General features: G+C 41.4%; 2 protein-coding genes across 6 annotated transcripts in view; both read right to left on the bottom strand.

The window, feature by feature from the left end:
- Positions 1-5,206, bottom strand: part of KCNK13 (potassium two pore domain channel subfamily K member 13) — a 51,407-nt gene extending 46,201 nt beyond the window's left edge. Inside the window, exon 1 of one of the 2 annotated variants that reach the window (XM_054635524.2) lies at positions 4,830-5,206. In XM_054635524.2, coding sequence (XP_054491499.1) covers positions 4,830-5,169 — 340 coding nt within the window. In that variant the 5' untranslated portion in view covers positions 5,170-5,206. The remainder of the gene's footprint in view (positions 1-4,829) is intronic. The other variant, XM_077180610.1, reaches the window with a different exon arrangement.
- Positions 5,207-8,950: 3,744 nt separating this feature from the next.
- The window catches only part of TDP1 (tyrosyl-DNA phosphodiesterase 1), a 38,812-nt gene continuing 27,363 nt past the window's right edge, over positions 8,951-20,399 (bottom strand). For 2 of the 4 annotated variants that reach the window (XM_077180607.1, XM_077180608.1), the window contains exons 15-16: positions 13,486-13,600; positions 8,951-9,416 (exon numbers count right to left, since the gene is read on the bottom strand). In XM_077180607.1, coding sequence (XP_077036722.1) covers positions 9,343-9,416; positions 13,486-13,600 — 189 coding nt within the window. In that variant the 3' untranslated portion in view covers positions 8,951-9,342. Of the gene's footprint in view, positions 9,417-13,485; positions 13,601-17,789; positions 17,844-18,515; positions 18,565-20,399 lie in introns of those variants that run through there. The other 2 variants (XR_013182869.1, XM_077180609.1) reach the window with 2 other exon arrangements.

Genomic DNA, 20,399 nt, shown 5'->3' with positions numbered 1-20,399 from the left:
ATGAGAAATCACTGAGAAGGTATGGAACTTTTGAAATAAGAGGACAACACACAGGAAGACAGGGTGACCTCAAGGCTCCAAGCACTAGTCCAGCTCTCTGGGTTTAATGACCTTGGTGGTTTTCTGGGCATTATCACACACGCTTTTCTTCTGCACAGCTGTAATTCCACTTAGCAGGAACTGCAGTGACAGGTGAAAATGAGGAAATAGGCACTTTGTGACACTTTTCAGAACTCTTTCCTTCACTTCAGGACACAGCTGTAACAGGAACACTGCAGTTGTTTCACCCCATACAGACTTTCCCATTAGCAAACAACACTTCCATGAGCAATCCTTTCTATGAGGCTGCTTAAAGAAGATGCTATGACTCCTTCTATCCCTTCTGTACAGTACACCATGTGGCTGCTCATTGCTGTCTATTATAAAAATCCCAGCCTTCACTCCACTCCAATTTTATCTTTTGGGCCTCAGATAATGTATCAGTTGACAAATTTCTCACCTTATATCCAGAATTTACACCTCCAGCCCAATTTGCTGCAACTTTTTGTAGAGAGGAAGGATGCAAAATTTAACAATTTCTCCAGAAAATGTAACTCATTTTGTGAAGATGATATAATTTTCTCCTTTGCCTCACTGTTCACACAGAGAAGACAAGAAGCAACAGGTTCAAATTGAAATACAGGAAATTCCATTTGAATAGAAGAAAAAGACCCCCTTATAATGTGAGGTTGGTCAAACACTGGCACAAGGTGTCCTGAAAGAATGTGGAGTTTCCACCAATAGAGATACCCAAGCTGCAACAGGATGCAGTCCTGAGCAGCTGACTGTCATTGACCCTGCTTGGAGTATGGGGGTTGGGCCAGACAATCTCCAGAGATCCCCTCCAACTTCCAGCGGCCTGTGAAAAGGGCAGGAATATCATAAGTCAGTTTGAGAAGTTGTTTCATGTTATGTGTTTTTAACAAGATACATTTTATTCCAGCTCCCTACTTCTTGGAGGCACTATTGTGCCAAGGTACCACAGTAGTCCTTGGATATCAGAGCACCTGATGATGACTGTGACCCTACAGTCTAAGGCTGCTGAATACCCAGAGCCTACCTAATATGTCTCTGTATAAAACACATAAACATTCACTGAATTGCAAATTGAGACTTAGATCTTGTTTTATTTTCTGGTCTACAGATGTTTCATTAGGCTATGCAAAGTGGAATAGTTTCAACAGAAAACACTGAGAGTCCCACCTTGAAATTATTCCTCAGACTGGTGGGCAACGCACTTGGATGAGACACAGGAATTGCTGCAAGTCCTACTGAGAAAGAAGTGGCTTTGAACTCTTCCATCCTGAGATATTGCTACTACCACCACCTGATTTTTAGGCAAAAGGGACAGTACATTATGTGACAAAGAGTAGATTGAAAGCAAAGTGAGCTTTTGGAGGAGCCCACTAGACATGTGTGGATTAGTTAGGCACCTGCCTTAATGGGATTGAGAGGCTTTGACACCATCTAATTCCTTGGGATCGCTTCCTGGACAGTCTAGGCAGTCTCCTAGTTGGGCAGGTATTTGTGGTTATGTGCCTTCATTCCTGACTTTTCCCTTACTGCAAAGGAAACCTTAGGACTGGGTCACACTGGAGACCACTGCTCAAAAGACCCATCAAGATTAGAGGTTACAGGCTGAGCACTGATAGGAATAAACACTTTTATGGAACAAACCCTTTAATTACTAACCTGAGAAATTAATTAATTTTACTAGTTCAACTCTGTTTAGCTTTGTATTTTCTTGACAAATGAAAATAGGCTGGTTATATTTAATTTTGACCTCTTGACTTGATGCACTGATACCATGTTCCAAAATCCACTGGATTGTGGATGTGTGTCTAACATTTTCTGCAAATCTTCATTAAAAAGACAAGATTACTCCCTTAGTTACTGCAAAACTCTACTTTCCTCTGAAATACATGATGGTATTTCTTTCTAGCTAAAGTCCAGGGAGCAGTTGATGTGACAAATAATGTTTGACTGATGCTTTAGCAGTAAATCAAAATGGCTAGGTTCACCTTATTTACTGTGGAAGAAATAAATTTATTCTGGTGGAGTAGCAAAATAATTCCTATTATGCAAAAGAGAAAAAAAACCCTATAAAGTTTACAAAAAAAAATTGTTTTTACAGCAACTTATCCGCTAAATATAAAGCTTCTATACCAGCACATAGTAGTGAGTGTAGAAGGTGAGCTGGTATGAAGAATATGTCATAAGCACCTTTTCCTAAAAAACTGTTTTTAACCAAAGACATCAAATTTTGTTTAGCTGTAGGAATGTACAGAGCCACCAGGAGTATAGACTGAAAAACACATGAAATAAGCTTTCATACTTTCCTCAGAACTAGCAAGGCTGCAGCTAGAATAATACATTAATATTGGAGCACTTACTAGGGCATGAAAGAAGATTGGGCCATTTGGAAAGAGCTGAGAAGAGAGACACAATATTGATTTTAGAGGTGTAAAACAAAATCTATTATTAGGATGCCAATATGGTTGATACAAATGAGCTTGTAGTTGCCTTCAGGAGAACACTGTTGAGTGGCACATCTGAGGAGACCTGGTTGAAGCACAATCCTGAGAGCCCAGCCTGCAGCACAAGCTAAGTTAAAGGATTGAAATGCAGTCAGTCCCACAAAGCAGAAGTTCTACTAAGATTAAAAAAGAGACATGCTATTGATATGATGAAGAAGTGCAATGCTGCTGACAAGATTAAGAAAGAATGACGTAATTCATAAACACGCTGAGAAAGTGTCATCGCTGATAAGACTGAGAAAAGCAATGTCAGGTCAAAAGAAGAGACAGGATGTAAACTGCCAAAGTCTCCAGACCATACACAGTCGGAAGGAAAACAGAGTCTTGAGGAGATTTCTGCAGAAACATTAAGGGAGCTGTAAAATGTGAGCAATGGAAATCAGCAAGTCATAGAAACTACCAAAAAGTGTGAGTGGGTAAGTGGATACTTGTGTTTGTGATCATCTGCAGTTAACAGGATCACAGATATGCTTCTCTCCTTAACAATCTTAAAAAAGATAAGCATATCATTAAGACAAAACTTAATGTAGAAATACTGGCATCACTTAACACCTGTGAAAAGTAACCGTATCACTGCAAAAGGAGTTACAACACTCTGGTTTTCTGAACTGAGAGAAGGCTGAAGGGACACACTGACAATGGTCTTTGAGTACCTAAGAGGCCATTCTCTGAGTACAAAGGATGGCAAGAGAAAAATAACACAAGTCACTGAACTGCAGTAAGGCAGACATCAGAAAAACCCCAGGGTAATAATGCACAACGCTGGATTCCTTGCTGAAGCTGTGGAATCTCCAACAGCGCAGGTCTGAAATGGCATCTTGAACCAACATCATGAAAAAAAGTCCCATATAACTGACTCTTCTAGGAATAGAGGCAAGGCAGGTGGAACTTTTGAGATCTGGTCCAATCTTGTCTGATCTTTTTACTACAATTTTATGGCTGTAGCAAATGTTCGCAAAAACTCTGCTTAATTATTTTCATCGTACAAGAAGCACACTTCAAGGGACGTGTTATAATGGCAAACAAACTACAGCAATCCACAAAAATGGGCTTAACAATTATTTTCAGTTGCCAGTTCAGCAGAACACTGAAGCACAGTTCTTGGGTCTTAAAGACTTTAGGTCTAAGGACACAAACCATTCAAATCTTGAAGCACTGATGAAATACAAAACCAGTCCAATGACATCTTTAACAATAGAATAAACCCAGACTTAGAAAATCGCAGTATTAGAGAGGAGTATGTTGCAGGACAGGGCAAACTCTTACATATCCCACATGAGTAAGGCATCTCTAATCTCCTCTTCAGAAAAAAAACCAAACTAAGTGTTAGTGGAGATTTCCTGAAGAACTAAATAACCATACCACAATGTCTATTTCATTCATGGAGAGGGACTGATGTGAACTGGCTGTACCATTACTAAGATTTAATGATCCCATTTGTCACAGTGATAACTGCATACAGATTGCCTGTCTTTAACTAAAGAAAGCTCACTTCCTCCGAGGCTTTTAGCTGTCTGCAGATGCCTAAATGAAGATTTTCTGTTGACACCCATGGGCTCCCTGGGGTGCTTATGTCAGTTCCTGGTGCTACCCCTTTTCATCTTAATGTACACCTGTCAGACTGCTCGGAATTTCTATTCAGTATCACCTTCCCCTGAAGGCTCCTTCAGCCCGAATAAACTTGGGTTTATTCAGGCGGGATAAGTGAGATAAACTGTGCCCTCCGACTTGACGGTTCTGCCTTGAAAAGCCTGAAGGAGCAAAAAGCCGAGTGGTTTGAAACCCAATCGTTGTACACTTTGCAGCTGGACACCACAAAATCTATTTAAGGGTTCTTGTTAAGACCGGACGATCCTCAGAAAGGGCCCTGAGCGTACAGCCTATGAAACCACCAGATCTAAGATTTTCTGTAACGTTTCCCAGAATTTAAAGACATACAGGACTGTTTAAAGCTTTCGGCTTTAGTGGCACCCGCGAAGAGCATCCTTGTGTCCACTGCCCTGCTTGCCCGGAGCTCGGCCCCCAGCGCCTGCCCGGAGCTTCCGCGGCGCTCCCTGAGCTCAGCGCTTCCCGCGAGAGGCGCGCCCGCGGCAGCGGCTCTTTGAAGGAAGAAGGCGAAAAAAGGAGCAGCGAAGAGACAGGACCGTGCCCGGGCACCGACACGAGCCCGCTGTGAGCCGGCGAGGAGGAGAGGGACAGCGCATCCCCGGCATCCCTCCCGCCGCCCCGGTGCCCGCCCGTCCCGCCGCTCACCGATAGTAGAAACGACAGTGCCCACGAAGTAGAAAGCGCCGGTGAAATCCCATCGGGGCCGGATGTCATCGACGCGGATGCCGGCCACGCTCGCCTCCTCGTATTCGCGGAGGAAGTGCCGGAGCTCGGCACGGCTGAGGTTGTGGCGCCGGGTGAAGTTCTCCAGGCGTTCCTCCCAGCGCTCCTTAGCCTCCCGCTCCGTGGGCAGCTCGATGGCCGAGAAGACGGCGGCGCCGCACAGCATGTACAGCACGATCAGCACCGCCAGCAGGAGGAACCGCGCGTTGTCCGCGTTGAGGCGACCCGCGCTGGAGCAGCAGCAGGCGCCGCGACACGCCATCCTCCGCCCGCGGGACCGGGCTGCCGCGCCGCCACGCTACGTCGGGACCCTGCTGCCGCCGCCGGGCATCACGGCGCCGCCCGCCAGCCGTACGCGGGGCTCAGGGCGCCGCGGAGCCCGGCGGCGGCGAGCGGCGCTCCCGGGAGCCGGCCGGCACCTTCGCCCCGGGGGCAGGGCGCGGCCCCGGCACGGCCCCGCGGCGGGCGCGCTTCGGGCTGCCGAACATCCTGAGGGCCAGGGAGCCGCTCGTCCCGTCCCGTCTCGGAGCCCCTCAGCCCCAACGCCCGCCGCGCGGGGCTCCCGTCCCCGCCACTTTCATATCCCCTTCCTGCCCCCGCCCCGAGCACGTCGGAGCGGGGCGCAGGGACAGGCACCGCCAGGCGCCTCCTGCCTGCCGGGGGGGACGAGGCGGGACCGGTGGCAGCTCGCCCCCCGCCCTCCGCTTCACCGCGGGGCTCCGCCGCCCGGTCCCCCGGGCCGCCCGCACCATGGCCTCGGGGGAGCCGCGGGTCGGGCCGGGCCGGGCCGCGCCCCCAGGAGCAGCTCCCACAGCAGAGGCGCGGCCGCCGCCCCCGAAGCCCAGCGCCGGCAGCGGGCAGGGCGGGCTGGCAGAGGGCGGCTGCCCCGCGGCCTCCAGCCCTCAGAGGGGCGGGGGCCGCCCCCCTTCCCGCCCTCAGGCTCGGGCTGTGGGGGCGAGGAGTGCCCGAGGCCACCGGGCACGAAACCCGTCAGTCGGTGATATCCCCTCCCATCAAAGCCATAAAAATTAGCGCCCTATGCCAAAAGAGGATAACTCCTTCTCCACAGGGTCTGGTTACCCACTGCCTTCCCGACAAGGTGCTACATCTCGGTCCTCCAGCGCATGGTAGTCGAAGGGAACTTGTTAGGGAAGACAGAAGCAGCCTTTCCAGCTGCTATGTGGTTTTAAAATTAGGTATTTGCAAGTTCAAAGAGCAGAGCTGTCGATCCAAATATGCTGGAAATATCATTCTCACTATAAGAAGAAAAAGCTAAACTCAGCAATATCTGGTAGTTGCTACAGTGCTGAATTCTACTTTTAAATAATTGGGGCTGGAATTCAGCTGTGCTAAACGTAATAGTATACAAGCACATTCTTTCCAGGGAAGGACAACCTACATATATTTTTTCAGAAAGCAGGTTAATGAACTATAACATCCACTTCCCTTCCCGTTCTCCTCCACCCCCCACCCCCCCACCCATTTTCTAATAATTGTGTTGCAGTCAAAATGCAATGGAAGTGAACACTACGATCTTAGAAATGTCCCTTAATGGCAGATAATTGTACACGCCATATAAGAGCCATTGATTGTCTCACAGCCTGAGGTATTTGAGTATTGGTCTGAGCCCTAAGGGCGCACTGTGGGCAGTTCCAATGCCAGCGTTTGAGAGGATCACCACCTGTGTGACAACTGCTAGAGCAGCAGGCACAGGGAAAATGAGTCCTTTTCTTATGTTGCACAGTAAACCAGCAGCCGGGGATAAATGGAAGTCATGTTTAATTTTTTCCTATTTGTTGTTATTCATAGGTGATACATCATGCTGCAGGTTTTTATTCCCTCTTAATTAGTCTTTAGCATAGACTTTAGCATGGAAATTAAAATTAGCAGCAATACTGGAAGATATTAAATAGCCAAAAATAGAAGATGAGATGCCAGCCAAACTAACCAGACTGTGCTAACGGTAACAACATCCTTCCATTAAAAAATGCTGCTGTATCTTTAAAATTATTGGCAGTTCCTATTAGAGGAAAAAACCAAAGCCCACCTATATTTCCCGCTTTGCCAGTCAGAAGGAAGACGGAACTCAGCCATTGCATGCTCAACCAACAAAGGCAGCAGAACTGAGTGACCACCCTTTGTCCACACTTATGGCTCCATCCATCAAACCTGTTCAAGGGTGCCTTGGATTAGCACAGTGGGAAAAAGAGCCTTTAGCTGCTTGCAACCATCAATGTGATTTTTTTTGCCCAAAAGAATATGAACAACAATAACACTATTCAAAGGAATATCCAAGGCAAATTATTCAAGGTTATTGAGTTTCTCCTTATTTACATCTTTTGTTAGTGAGGAATGTCATTTTTGTGTTTGTCTTAGGCATAATTATTGCATTAAAGCAGGTAAGATCATCTGGCAGTTTTGAAAGACACATGTACTACTGTCATTGATCATCAAAAATTGCAAATTCCCCTAATTTGTCAACTTTGATCTTGGCAGTGATTTAATCATCTCTTGAGAAGGTGGCTTTTTAAGGATATGCTCCCTATTAAAGGACAGAACAAGAACAAGTTGATATTGACCGGAATCTTGAAAAAGAAAATGAGACTATGGCTTCTTCTAAAGAATACTTTATAGCAAAACAGGTCACCATTCCCACTGCTCTTGGGTAAATAGCTGGAAAAACTGGAGTGTGTGGAGAGCAGGAATAGTAATCAGTCAGCCATCCATAACATTTAAAGCAAGGTAGAATACAGAAATACAGTGTGTTCACTGGCATAAGAAAAATAAAAAGTAACTTTTGGGTTCAGGTTAAAAAAAAAAAGTAAGTAGCTAAACATGTTGCTGACATTTAAATAAACCCCAAATCAAAGTGAATATCTTGCAAGCCTCAGCCCTGAATGCAATGGCACTAACCTCAGTACAGTCACTTGGCATCACTATCAGGAAACATGCTATTTTCCCTACCTCAGCAGCACCAGCACACAGCTCCCTAGTCTGTGTGTGCAGGCATTTGGGGACAACAGATTGGTGGTGGTAAGGCTTAGCACAATTATAGAAAGAAAAGAAAAGAAAAATTGAAAGAAAAATCAATACATTTACCAATTCTGTTGATATTGACTGGCAGCCCTGTAATTAAGAAAGCTAACAGTCACTGAGTACCCCAATAATGATTACTAGTAAGTGTCTGGTCAGAGTAGAATTATTATTAATGCATCATCAAATTACTTGGAAGACTCATGCAGACGATTAGTTACTCTCATTGACATGTCAGTACATTTTAATTAGAGGTCTCCTTTGGGTGATTAGCTGGTACACTTAACCAAAACTCACTGATTTTCTTTGGTGAAGCTATGGAATGGCTGCAATGTACTCCTGAGCCAACTTTATGCCTAATGAAATATCCTGACAGAGAAGCAAATAAACCAGCCCTCCATTACTTCTGATACTGAGCAAAAATTCTTCAGGAACATAGTTAAGGAGCATCATAACCTTGACCCTAACAAACTAATTTGAACAATGCCTGACAACCCTCAGTGAAGGATTTTCCCCTAATATCCAATTTAAACTTTCCCTGGTGAAACTTGAGGCTCCTTTTGTCCCCTCACTTGTTACCTGGGGAGAAGAGGCTGATTCCCACTTGGCTACAACCTCCTTGCAGGTAACTGTAGAGAGCAGTAACATCTCTACTGAGACTCCTTTTCTCCATGCTAAACATTCCTAGTTCCTCCAGCTATTCCTTGGAAGACTTGTGCTCCAGACCTTCCAACCAGCTCCACTGCCCTTCTCTGGACATGTTCCAGCCCCTCAATTTCTTGTCATGAGAGGCCCAAAACTGGACACAGCACTCGAGGTGTGGCCTCAAAAGTGCTGAGCATGGGGGGACAATCACTGCCCTGGTCCTGCTGGCCACACTATTTTTGATACAACCAATGTGTTCTATTAATGGGATGCTGTCAATTTTATAAAATACCTGGGAGTACACTTGCAAGATACAAGTTCCAACCCAATCCGAAATGTACACATTTAGAAGACAGAAAAAAGGATATATTAACAAGATTGCCTTTATTTTAATTTGAATTTTCCATATAATAACTTTTATTCCAGCTACTGGGGTCAACTGACAGTCTCACAGAGCAGTAATTTTAAAATTAATTACAGCTATAAATGCAGAGAGACTCTCTGCGAACAGTTCTTGTCTTGAAAACCACAGTAAAGAAAAAGCATATAAAAAGGTATTCAAAAAAACAGCTTCACTTGTAATAATGTGGTTACAGATTCTCCAAGAATCTCTCCCTTATTAACATTTTAATGTTTTAACTACAAATTAACCATTATAGCAGACATTATAGCTTACAGAACAGAAACAAGCAGTTTTTGCAAGTGACACAGCAGGCTCAGTGTTAGCAAGTGGAACATCACAAAGTACTGGAAACACTTATGATGGAACCCACATATTTCCATGTGTATCAGGGGCATCAGTGTAAGGAATATTCCAAATCCACGGTTGATCTGTAAACCAAAGCAGAAACATACTCATGACAAATTGATTTATCAAATGCAAAATTTGGTTCTCTTTCTCTTTTCCCTTTGGAGGGAAGAAGAAGGTCCAAATTCTCACCGATTTTCAATTGACATCATGTGCAATTTCAGTTTAGTGGACATTTTTGTTTTCTTTTTTTAAAACTGTACGATAGTTTTCAAAAGGCTTTGCTTTTCCCCCAGATATTATTTTAAATATAGTTATAACCCAACATGCTCACCAGCTGTATAAGAACTGTATTTCAGATAACATACAAGTACAGTAATGCAGCCAAATTTGGTATGGCCTAGTGCCAGCAAGTTTTGTGCTGCATCTCTCTTAACCCAATGTAATTATAAATAAGCACTGTAACATATGAATATTTTTCACAGGGACAGTAAGAATTCAGTACCTAAGAATGACACTGCCTGACCTCTGAAAAGTTCCCATTTACCCCTCACTTCTTCAAACATTACACTTTCAGATGAGCAACATAAAATTTGCTCAAGGTAGCTATTATTGGTTTGCACCACACAGTTCCCTCCCACTTCTCAGAATACAGAAGCTCTTTCCATTCTTGGGAAAGAGAAAAGGCAACACACCAGAAGTCAACTGCTAGCTCTGCAACCTGCTCTGTGCTCTTCCTCCCACCATACATGTGGCAGAAATGCAGCTGTTCTATGAATCCAAGGTATTATTCTACTCCTTGCAGGCTACTCCTACTGAAATACAGAAAAATCTTTAACCCTTTTTTCAGTGATTTTTCTCAATTAAGAAAGTTATGTAACTCTATCCTGCTTCTTCTCTCCATGTACAAAATGAGCCCTGAAAGAATACAGTGACATTAATCTGTAATACGCATAGATTAAACGGAATTGTACCAAGGATGACAGGAATAGCTATTGATTGAGATTACTTTTATCCAATTAAATTTACAGGATCCAATGACAACTCTTGACAATATAGGAAGTGAGAATTACTGTAGCAAGGAAAGGAGAGTAAGAAAGTGATAATATCAGTAATGAAGGGTTATATAAAGTACACAACAGCACATTGTGACAAGTACCATGGGAATTAAACATGGGGCAGAGGGACCACTGCTACTAAGTACTCATTATTACTTGCCACAGGAGTGTTCTTAATTCTCATACTGTAGTTCCATATGTTGCAGTAAAACATATCCCAGCTATGCAAATGTTTTAAAATGTGTCTATTTACAGCAGGAAGAGAGCAGTAGGGTAGGTGGTTGGTTTTTTGTTACAGTGGACAGGTGATTTCAAAGCATATAAAAAATAAAAGGCACCAGAAACCAGAAGAAACTATAGCACTTAAGTCACAGTGCACTGCCAAAACTCTCTAGGTTTCTGGCTCAACTGCAAGATATCTAGACTTTGAGTCATCTCTTAAAAAGAAAAAAAGTAGCACCATTATTTCCCTAAGCGTGTTTTATCAGTCTCCTGCTGGAGAGCCATGTGTACCTTTTGTATTTCAGGTGAATACCTTACCAGATAGTAAACATTAACAGTTAAAAAAATGGGTACAGAATAAAGCAAATGTTGGGAAAAGCATTGAGGATTTCAAACATACATTCAGATTTAAACACTGACCTCTATCTATGACATCAGAATAAATCCAGTCCCACTCAAGCACTGGAATCTGTCACTCAAGAGTACATTATGCAGCTTAGACCTATCCATCTTCCCTATTTTCCTACCATCTGGCAGTGACTCTGCTTAATTCAGCAGAACATGCAGGCAGAGAAAAACTTCAGATGTACAGAAATAAATCCAGTCACCTCCTTAAAGCATGCTGAGAGGTCTCAATCCCTAATTTAGCTCTTTCTAATTGTAGCTATCTAAATAAAATTTGCTCAAGGTAGCTATTATTGTACTTGGAACTTTGTTCTGTTAATGGGATGCTGTTGATTTTATAAAACAGCTGACAGTATTTTAATAAGTCATGTGTAGAACTATTGCTGATACAAATTATAATTCAGTTATTTATAAAATGGCAGGTTCAATTTACAACTATTCATCACTTTTAATAGGATCTATAACACAAGAGAAAGGCAATGACTGTGCACAAATACTGTATGATGGCAGCTGTTTACTGTTGCACATGCAAATGACTGCCAAGCTTCTCAAAGTTAATTCTTTTGATCTTCTTGGGAAAGGGGGGCTGGAAACAAAAGCCCCCAAAATTTCTTAAGCGTCTTTAACATACCCACCTTCCACACATTTCAAGATCAGTGCTTCATTTCTGATAAGCCAACTGCACCTCACTGGAGTTAGTGTTATCTACTAGGCTGGTACCACAGCTTCACACTCTTGCCTCATTTACAAGCAGCAGAACTCCAGCAGTGGAGTCAGCACTCAGTAAAATGGGGCCATTCCTGTCCCACTGCTACTTAAAGATCATCTGAAAGCTCAAGTGGAGCACTGTTTCAGTTATACTCAGATTTTTGAACATTCTCTCACAACTTAAAAGACCACCACATTTCACTTAAAGGTAGAGAGGCTCTGGAGAACAAGACAAGTTCTTTTTGAGTAATGCCTGAGTATCACTCAAAGAATCCATGCTGGCAGGCCACCTCAAGCCTTCATGTTCTCATAAAGATGACATATGGCAGTACAGTCAAAACTAGGCATACACAGTTGAATAGCAAAGGATAAAACACAAAGAAAGCACCTTTGTGATCCTCTTCCTATGGGTGTCTTTTGCACTGTGAGTGGAGATCTGGATGAGAGAATTCCTGGTTGATTTCTAAACTCAGAGACTGGATTCTTACCTCTACTTAATTTAAAATGATAGCTTCAAAGCAACAAGTATTCACATATATAGAAAGGTTGCAAATAACCAGACTTCAAGTCATTCTACATGGCAAACACTCCCTGCTGCATGAATCTGGAAAGTTCTTCCTTAAGCATTTGGCAAAAGGTGCACACTGCACTTCAGTCTCTCTTGTCCCCTCCCTCTGGATGAGCATGGCATTTGAAAAAGAACTAATCTTGCTTCTCTCAATGCAAAAATCATACTTAAAGATTTCAAGAAGGAGGAAAGGCAGATGGGGAACAAATGTGGGATCGATATGAATATTCACAAACAAAGTGATGATTTCTGAAGGCCAGGACAATGACCACTTGTTTGGGGGAAAAAAAAAAGAGAAAAAAACACCACCCAGTACTGCAGCTTTAAACACAGGATTTGCTTTGTTTCTCAACAAAGTGCTGATGTGATGAGGAAAAAAAAAGTATTTTGCACTTCTCTGAGACCTCCCCCAAATTGTTATTAAAAAAACCTTGATATACTTATGTATTAGAAGTTTCAAGTTCCCTCCACACAACAGATGATTTCCTCAGTCAGTAAACCATTTAATATCTAGATCACAAATGAAGTGAAACTCCTTGACTACAGTAAGCAACTTGTATTGGCAAGAGAGATAATAGCAATAGTGCAACTGAGACGTGACGATGGGAGCTCAATGAGAAAATGTTATACAACAAAATCTCAGTACTAATTTAGAAGATTCTACAAGAAAATAAAAATCTGAGTACTGTTAAAGACACAAAGAAATTTTATTTATAGGCTATTGTGTGCATGATTCCCAAACACCAGACTGGATAATTTTCAGCTTCCCTTCCAAGGAACTCTCAACTCATACTGCTGGTCTATAGGTTTCATTTATCTTAGTATCATTGATACATTGAGCTTTGCAATAGACGTTTTTATTATGACAGCCTGAATCTGTTGGTTAACTACAGAGACCTTCAGGAGATTGATGTACCCATATGATTTATTTATCTAGATATTGAGTAGTACTGTCAGCTACCAGATTTGTTTTTAATTCTTTAAATGTTTTGCCCTAAAGATACATCTGCTGACCACAAATGGCTTTCTGCTGTTCAGCTGACTATTGGAGGTGATCAACTGCAATTGCTCAAAACAGCAATGTGGAAAGAGTTAATAATGTACATTTTGCACACAACAAATGTTATGTGCTAAAAATTAATGAGGTCATGCAGAATACAAGCCTACTTTTCCTCTGAAGTCACACCTTACCTTTGCTTCCATACTGTTCTGGTGGGAGGTCATAAGGTACAGGAAAGTATGTTGCTGAATCTTTCCTTTCTGGAAGCTTTTCCCTTCCTACATGAAAGTAACCTTTGTCCAATCCCTATGAAAGAAGGGAAAAACACAGAAGATGATTCATTAGTTTCTGGGGGAAAAGACAAACTTAATCTACAATAGATACTTTCTCAGTAAGCTATTTTAATGAACAAAACTTTCTACCTCCTTTACTGAGATTGGATACTTCATGAAGCACCATGATGTTTTAAAAAGTCAGCTTCTCTTACTTCTACTATTTCAGCTCTTCTCTTTTTATTACATCTATTGGCTTGGCCTTGTGGGTCCATATTGGATATATTCTGCCTTCTCAGACCCCTACACATACACTAATTAATTTCCATATTCACTAGGTGAAGTCCTTCAGTGTTTAATATTTAACTGAAGTGAAAAGCTTCTAAAATTTCTCTTAGCTGCTTAGTTTCATTCTAACCACATTAACTGGATGCTCAGTATGTTTCATGAACTAAACTAGAAATCACTTGGTGTTATAGAAGCAAGTCTTCAAATCTGCGTTTTTCAGACATGTTGGGTAACATCATCCACAGACACAAAAAAATTTAATGAAGATTTGAAACTGCTTGCACAAAATCTTCAAAGACTACACTTACATTAGAATGACAGCATTACTGTCAAACAAGGTTAAGGACTAAAAAAAGAAAAATGCAATACAGTACAAAGGTAGACACATTTAAAGTGATTTGAGTAACTTGGGCAGATGGTATTGCTTAGCTACTTCTCCAGAGAAATTGGATCCCAACTGCAGTGAGTTACACAAAAGCAAAATCTTTCAGTTCTGAGCTTTCAAATAGCTTACTGTCAATCAAGTGGTTTGATTAGAACAGACTAGAAATTTAAAGGCTATCAAGTTTCTTTATTTGTAAGATATTACTGACAACTATTTTTCTTACTAAAATCAAAGAATAGTTTGGGTTGGAAGGGATCTTCAAAGGTCATCTAGGTCAATCCCTGTACACTGGACAGGGATATCTTCCACTAGTAGCAGGTTGCTCAGAGCCCCATCCAACCTGATCCTGAATGTTCCTACGGATGGGCTATCTACCATCTCTCAGGGCAACTTGTGCCAACGTTTCACTACCCTCACAGTAAAGAATTCCTTCCTTAGATCTAGTCTAAACATACCCTCTTCTAGTTTAGAACCACTCATCTTGTCCTATCTCCCACAGTTCCTATTAAGAAGTCTGTCCCCACCTTTCTCATAAGCTCCCTTCAGGTACTAAAAGGCTGCAATAAAGTTTCCTTGGAGCCTTCTCCTCTCCAGGCTGAAGAGCCCCAAGCTCTCTCTTGCCTTTCCCCACAGGAAAGGTGCTCCAGCTCTGACCGTTTCTGTGTCTCTTCTCTGGACTCAGTCCAACAGGTCCTTCTTGTGCTGGGACCCCAGAGCTGGATGCAGCCCTGCAGGTGGGGTCTCAACAGAGCAGAGCAGAGGGACAGACTCCCCTCCCTCCCCTGCTGCCCACGCTGCTTTGGATGCAGCCCAGGACACAACTGGCTCTCTGGGCTGCTCATGTCCAGTTATTAACTTACACTTGATTCAAGCTCTATGGTCCACCAGTCTGAGTTTCACAGCATTACTGTTTTGTGATAGTACAAGCAAGCATCCTAATTACCAAAAAATCCTGTGGTATTCAAACACACACACTTGTCTGAATGGAGAGTCCCAGCTATACACAATACTGCAAGTCTTTCTTCACTGGAGTTTTACACCATCAAATGTCATCATTTTAAGTTGGAGACAGCAACATCCACATATGACCACACAAAGCATGGGAATTAATGCAGCCTTGTGCTTTCTTCTTTAATATTCAAGAAGAATAGTAACCTAGAAAAAGGAGAGCTGCCAAAGACAAAGTCAGACAGCAGTTCTAGCAAGTCAGTTCAAGAATCTCCTTTAGAATATAGATGCACCTTTTGTCTCATTACCCAAAGTAAGAGCAAACTATAGGTTATGATGTAAGAAACATTATATATTATTTCAAGGACTAGGCAAAAGCCACTGCCCTTTAAATGAAAGAACAGAGGAAACAAACAAGGTCCATGCTAAAGGACTGCGTGAAAGAAAATCCAGTTTGAATGTCCCTTTCTTATATCATTTCAGTGAGATATTTTGATAATCTGCATTAAAACCAGCCTACAGCATTTTGTGGAACTTAGCCTTGAGGTAACAACTACTATGTTCAAAACAGACCAATGTAAATATGCAAGATTGTTTTTAAAAGCTCATAAACATCAAAGGGTTTGAAAATGACTGGAAAAATCCATAATTACTTACACAAAATGCAATCAAGTTGTATAGCCTTACTTCCAATGAATTTGAATCACTCAGGAATTGGTAGAAATGTCATGTAAAAATGCAAAAACCATACTTCTGTTTGTAGTGGAAAGAACATGATATATCCCAGGAATTCTATAGCTCACAAACAACAGGAACTGTGTAAATGCTGAAAGATATTTTTTCATAACTCACAGCAGTCAGGTTGCACTTGGTAGGAGGGTCTGGGTGGTGTGTATTCATAGGTACTTAAATTGTCAGCATGTGTGTGACATGTGGTCTGATTGCCCAGGCATCTCATGAGCTTCTCTGGTCTTCTGCATCACCTCTGGAAGACACGTGGAACAGCAGGGAAGGTTCCTCTGCCATACTGTGAGATGGTTTTATGCCACAACAAACTTCACGTGCCCGATCGACAGCACCACAATTACAAAGCTGCTGCCTGGCACCATCTGAGTTGGACATTTGTGAAACCCTGACTATCACAAAGCACAGTAAAACACAACCTACTTCAGCCTCTACATACAAAGTAAGGACATTTTTCATCTGTTTTTTTTTTCCTCCCTGTTATTCATTGTTTTCTTCAAACTAGCAGTATTTTTGTTTCTGCTTCATTTCTTCTACACCCCATGCCCTGTTACTTCTTCAGTTGTTTTTCTTTCCAGGCATTTTACTTCCTTCTCTTGTTCTACAACTTTGGCTTTCTCGGCCTTTTCTTGCTCAGTACTCACCAATTGTATTTCTCTTTCCTTTGATGCTGTCCCCCATTGCAGCTTGACTCAGTTCATCACAGAACAGTTTTGTCTGTCAGAATTTAACCTATAGAGACCTTCCATTCAGGAAATATTTATCTAAGAAAAGACATTGGGTTTTCCTCAAAACACACTAGAGTATGTGTCTAGTTTGTGGAATATATTCTTTAACAAGGCTCTCTGAGGAGATTCACATGCTTTTAAAAATAACTCATGTGTCTATCTTCACACAGAAATTGAAGTAAGTCACACACTTTGTCTGTTTTGAGCATTTCCTGAATGTTGACAGCTCTCACTATGGTTTCCAAAAAACAAACCAGTAGGATCTTGCATAAAAAAAATTTGTCTGACTTATAAATTTTCCTCGGCCATATTCTATTCTTTCAGAATTTTTCCCTCAGCAGATTTATTTTGCTCTTCAACTAGAAGAACTTACAGCAATACATTTTGAAATGCTGATAAATACATATCTCAATTAGGGAAGAATTTTTTTGTACTTTTAAAACTTTAGGTGCTGATATGGCTTTCTGTTAGTGCCTTAGCATCATGCATTGAAAAAGCAGACATTGGGAAGAATGGGAAAAGGAAGTTTAACAGCTTTTCAAATACTGCCTTCCAGCTTTTGAATGTTTTTTGCTCCAAACACAAAGTATATTGCAGGCTATAAAAAAAAGAGATCACAAGATAAAGGTAAGAGTTGCTAGCCCTCCTGAAGTGGGAATTAAGACTGATGCCATTACAGAATTTTGATCCTACTGAAGTAACTTTTAACAGGAGACAACTGATTATCCCACTGGATGATTTTGGGAATAATATTTCCAATTCCAGTAAACAGGAAAATAGTCCTTTTTGACAAAACTTTAAAAACTTGCTGGTTTCAGCAGCACAGAATTAAGGATGCACACAAACTTTACAGGGGCCAGGCTCATCAGGCCAGCAGAATACACAGCAAAATCCTTCCTCAACACTGGGCACAATTATTCCAAAGACAACTTTATCCAACTGTACCAGAAGATTTTTTTTTTTTAATAGGAAGCCAACAGTGACAAACTAAACCCAAAGTTTCTTGGTTTGGATAGTATTTGTCTGGGTGTCTTTAACACTAGAATTTAAAAACCTTGTGGCAGTTCTGTGAACACATAAAGCAAGGCTTAACATCTTGAAGTCTGCATACAAAATCTTGGTTTACTTACATTGTATTAGCTTTCCCACTCCATTTTACATGGGATAAAAGACTTCATCTAAAACTAGAGAAACCAAAGAAGAAAGTGGTACTACATTGCCTTGGAAGTTGATATTACAGTCAAAGAGCTTAACTGACTTGATTTTGGTTCTGCTCTAAGTTGAGCTATGGCTGAAGGTGCCTGGCTCAGTTATTCAAACACAGCAGAAATTTAAGCAGTTCAGTTCTGAAAATCACATGCTAATGCCTGGCTGGTCTCTAATCCAGTTCACACACCCAGACCCAGAGTCAAGTACAAAACAGCACTTCACTCCAGTGAGTATTCAACATCAAATACAGCACTTCAGAATCTGAAATATTGTTGTAAGTTGTCCGAGTTTGATTATCTAGATATAATTACAGAATTTGACAGCACTAGGTAGGAATTATGGGTGGGTTTTCAGTTTAATAGCATCTGTTATATTTCTGAGCTTGTATTTCTAAAAGCTGACTGAGCCAGTATCATATTCAACAAACCTCTAAAAAGACTTAAGTATTTCACAAATTTTTATACTAGTGCAAGTCAAGCTCAAATTATCTTAGCATCTTATCAGACACACAAGCTGTGAGGAAGAACCATTTACTTAAAAGGCTTTCCATTAGCCACTTCCAAGATTTTTCAAACAAAATAATTACTAGAACATGCTTTCCAGAACTCCATACTTTTTGGTCATTGCATTCTCACTGCATGTTTTACCTGTTAAAGATGTACTTTATCTCAGCCTCTGGAAAGGAATCCCCAGCAGCTGAAAGAGCAAGTTGAAAAAGAGAGAGTGTGGATGTAGGAGGTGAGAAATAGAGATGGAAAGGGAAATGAAGTTGAAACACAGGACAATCTTTCTTACAAATATTATTTTTTACTCAATAGAAGCTTGTGATCTAATGCCAGCATCAGCTGATTTTTCCCTAAACACTAGAACTGTAAATGATAACAGCTGCTGCTATATTGGGAACAACTATTCAACATATTTTTGAGAGTCTGTATTAGCACACCAGGCCAAAACCCAACCTCAAAGCATAATTCTGGAAGCATTTAAAAAAAAAAAGACAAAAGCTGGCAGTCAGCTGATAGCAAGTGAGGAACGACCCACTTCCAAATTTGTATTCAGCAGAAAATAGAAGGCACAAACTGCAGAGCTAGAGGAGTTCTTAAGATAAGTGACATGAAGTGTGTGCTATGCAAATACACCAGGGTAGTGTGGCCAAGTAGTCCCAGGTGCTGGATTAAGGCTCCAGTCTTTTCTGGGACATGGGTTCAACTTCCATCACAGCCAGGAATATTTTAATTGGATTATATGATCTTAAAGGTCTTTTCCCAGCCTAAATGATTCTATGATGCTAAGTCTTAACTTCTACCAGAATAATTGTCATGAACTTTGTGATAATACTGCATGAAATAACCTAAAGAAACAGAACTATCAGAAACTGGCAGCATTAAATCAGCATTCTGATAGCTAGAGAATGGTGAGTCCCTTGAGGCCTAGGAAAGCTCAGTTATGTTTCAAAGCACTGCATGTAGTTTATATTTTGCATAGCTTTAGCTGTGAACAAGCATTTCTGTTTCTAAAAATTTTAGTCTATTCCCAGTTCTCTGTTATCTTCACTTAACACTACCCCACCACATAGCATTCTAAAACCACAATGAACCAGCGTGACTAGCAGAAAAATTATCAACGAAGCACTTTTATGCAGTTAACTGCAGGGCATATGCATAAGAAATTATAAAGTAAGCAGTGGAACTTGAGTATCAGATGACTGCATGTACATAAACCCAGTATCAGTATTTGTCTGACTACCTCCTTGTTACCAAGAGTCTCTGCAGGCATGCACTTCTCAGTGAAGAAAGGAAAGCAGCTGCAGTGTCTCTCCCTCCTTTGCTCCCACGTATACTGTGGGATATCACATACATGTGATTATCAGCTGACTTGTTCTCTTCTGGTTGCCAGTCTTCACAATTAATTATCAATATGTAGGAAACTGGGGAAGAACTAAGTATTCTCATCCAAAATATGTACTGTTATATATTCTTGCAAGTTTTAAATGAGTTTCAATTAAGTTGTGCTCTGAGAGGTCTGAAACTCAAACATAAGATTATCTTGTGCACACTGACAGGTTTTAGTACAGCCATCTAAAAGCTGTAGAAATTATAGAAAGCATAGGAGCTTTCTATAAGAAAGACAAAGACAAGGGAGGTGAGGGCTGTAGAGAGAAAGCATTGTATTCACACCATGGTTAGCTAACCTGTTACACACCACTTTGTAAAAATACAGCAGGCCAAACAGACCAGTGAGAACACCAAGAACATCATTATGTCATCTTTTTATATCTGGATCTGTTTCTCTAGAATCATATTTGCATTTTAAGTACAAGCTTTGTCCCTCTACTTACCACCCTCCCAACCTAAATGATACAGAGGGAAAAAAAAAACTGAGAAAAGTAAAAGTGATCAAAAAAATCTCCTCCCTAGGAACAACTGAGCAAGATAAGAACTCATCATTCTAGACAAAGATAAAGGTGTCTGGAAAGAGAGGTATGAAAGGGATGATTAGGGATCAGATGGTTCTTGCATCTTTCAGTGCAA

The sequence above is a fragment of the Agelaius phoeniceus genome, chromosome 6 (genome assembly GCF_051311805.1).
Source record: "Agelaius phoeniceus isolate bAgePho1 chromosome 6, bAgePho1.hap1, whole genome shotgun sequence".
Taxonomy (NCBI): Eukaryota; Metazoa; Chordata; class Aves; order Passeriformes; family Icteridae; genus Agelaius; species Agelaius phoeniceus.
The sequence above is the reverse complement of the archived record's forward strand: the minus strand, read 5'-3'. Positions and strand labels throughout refer to the sequence as shown.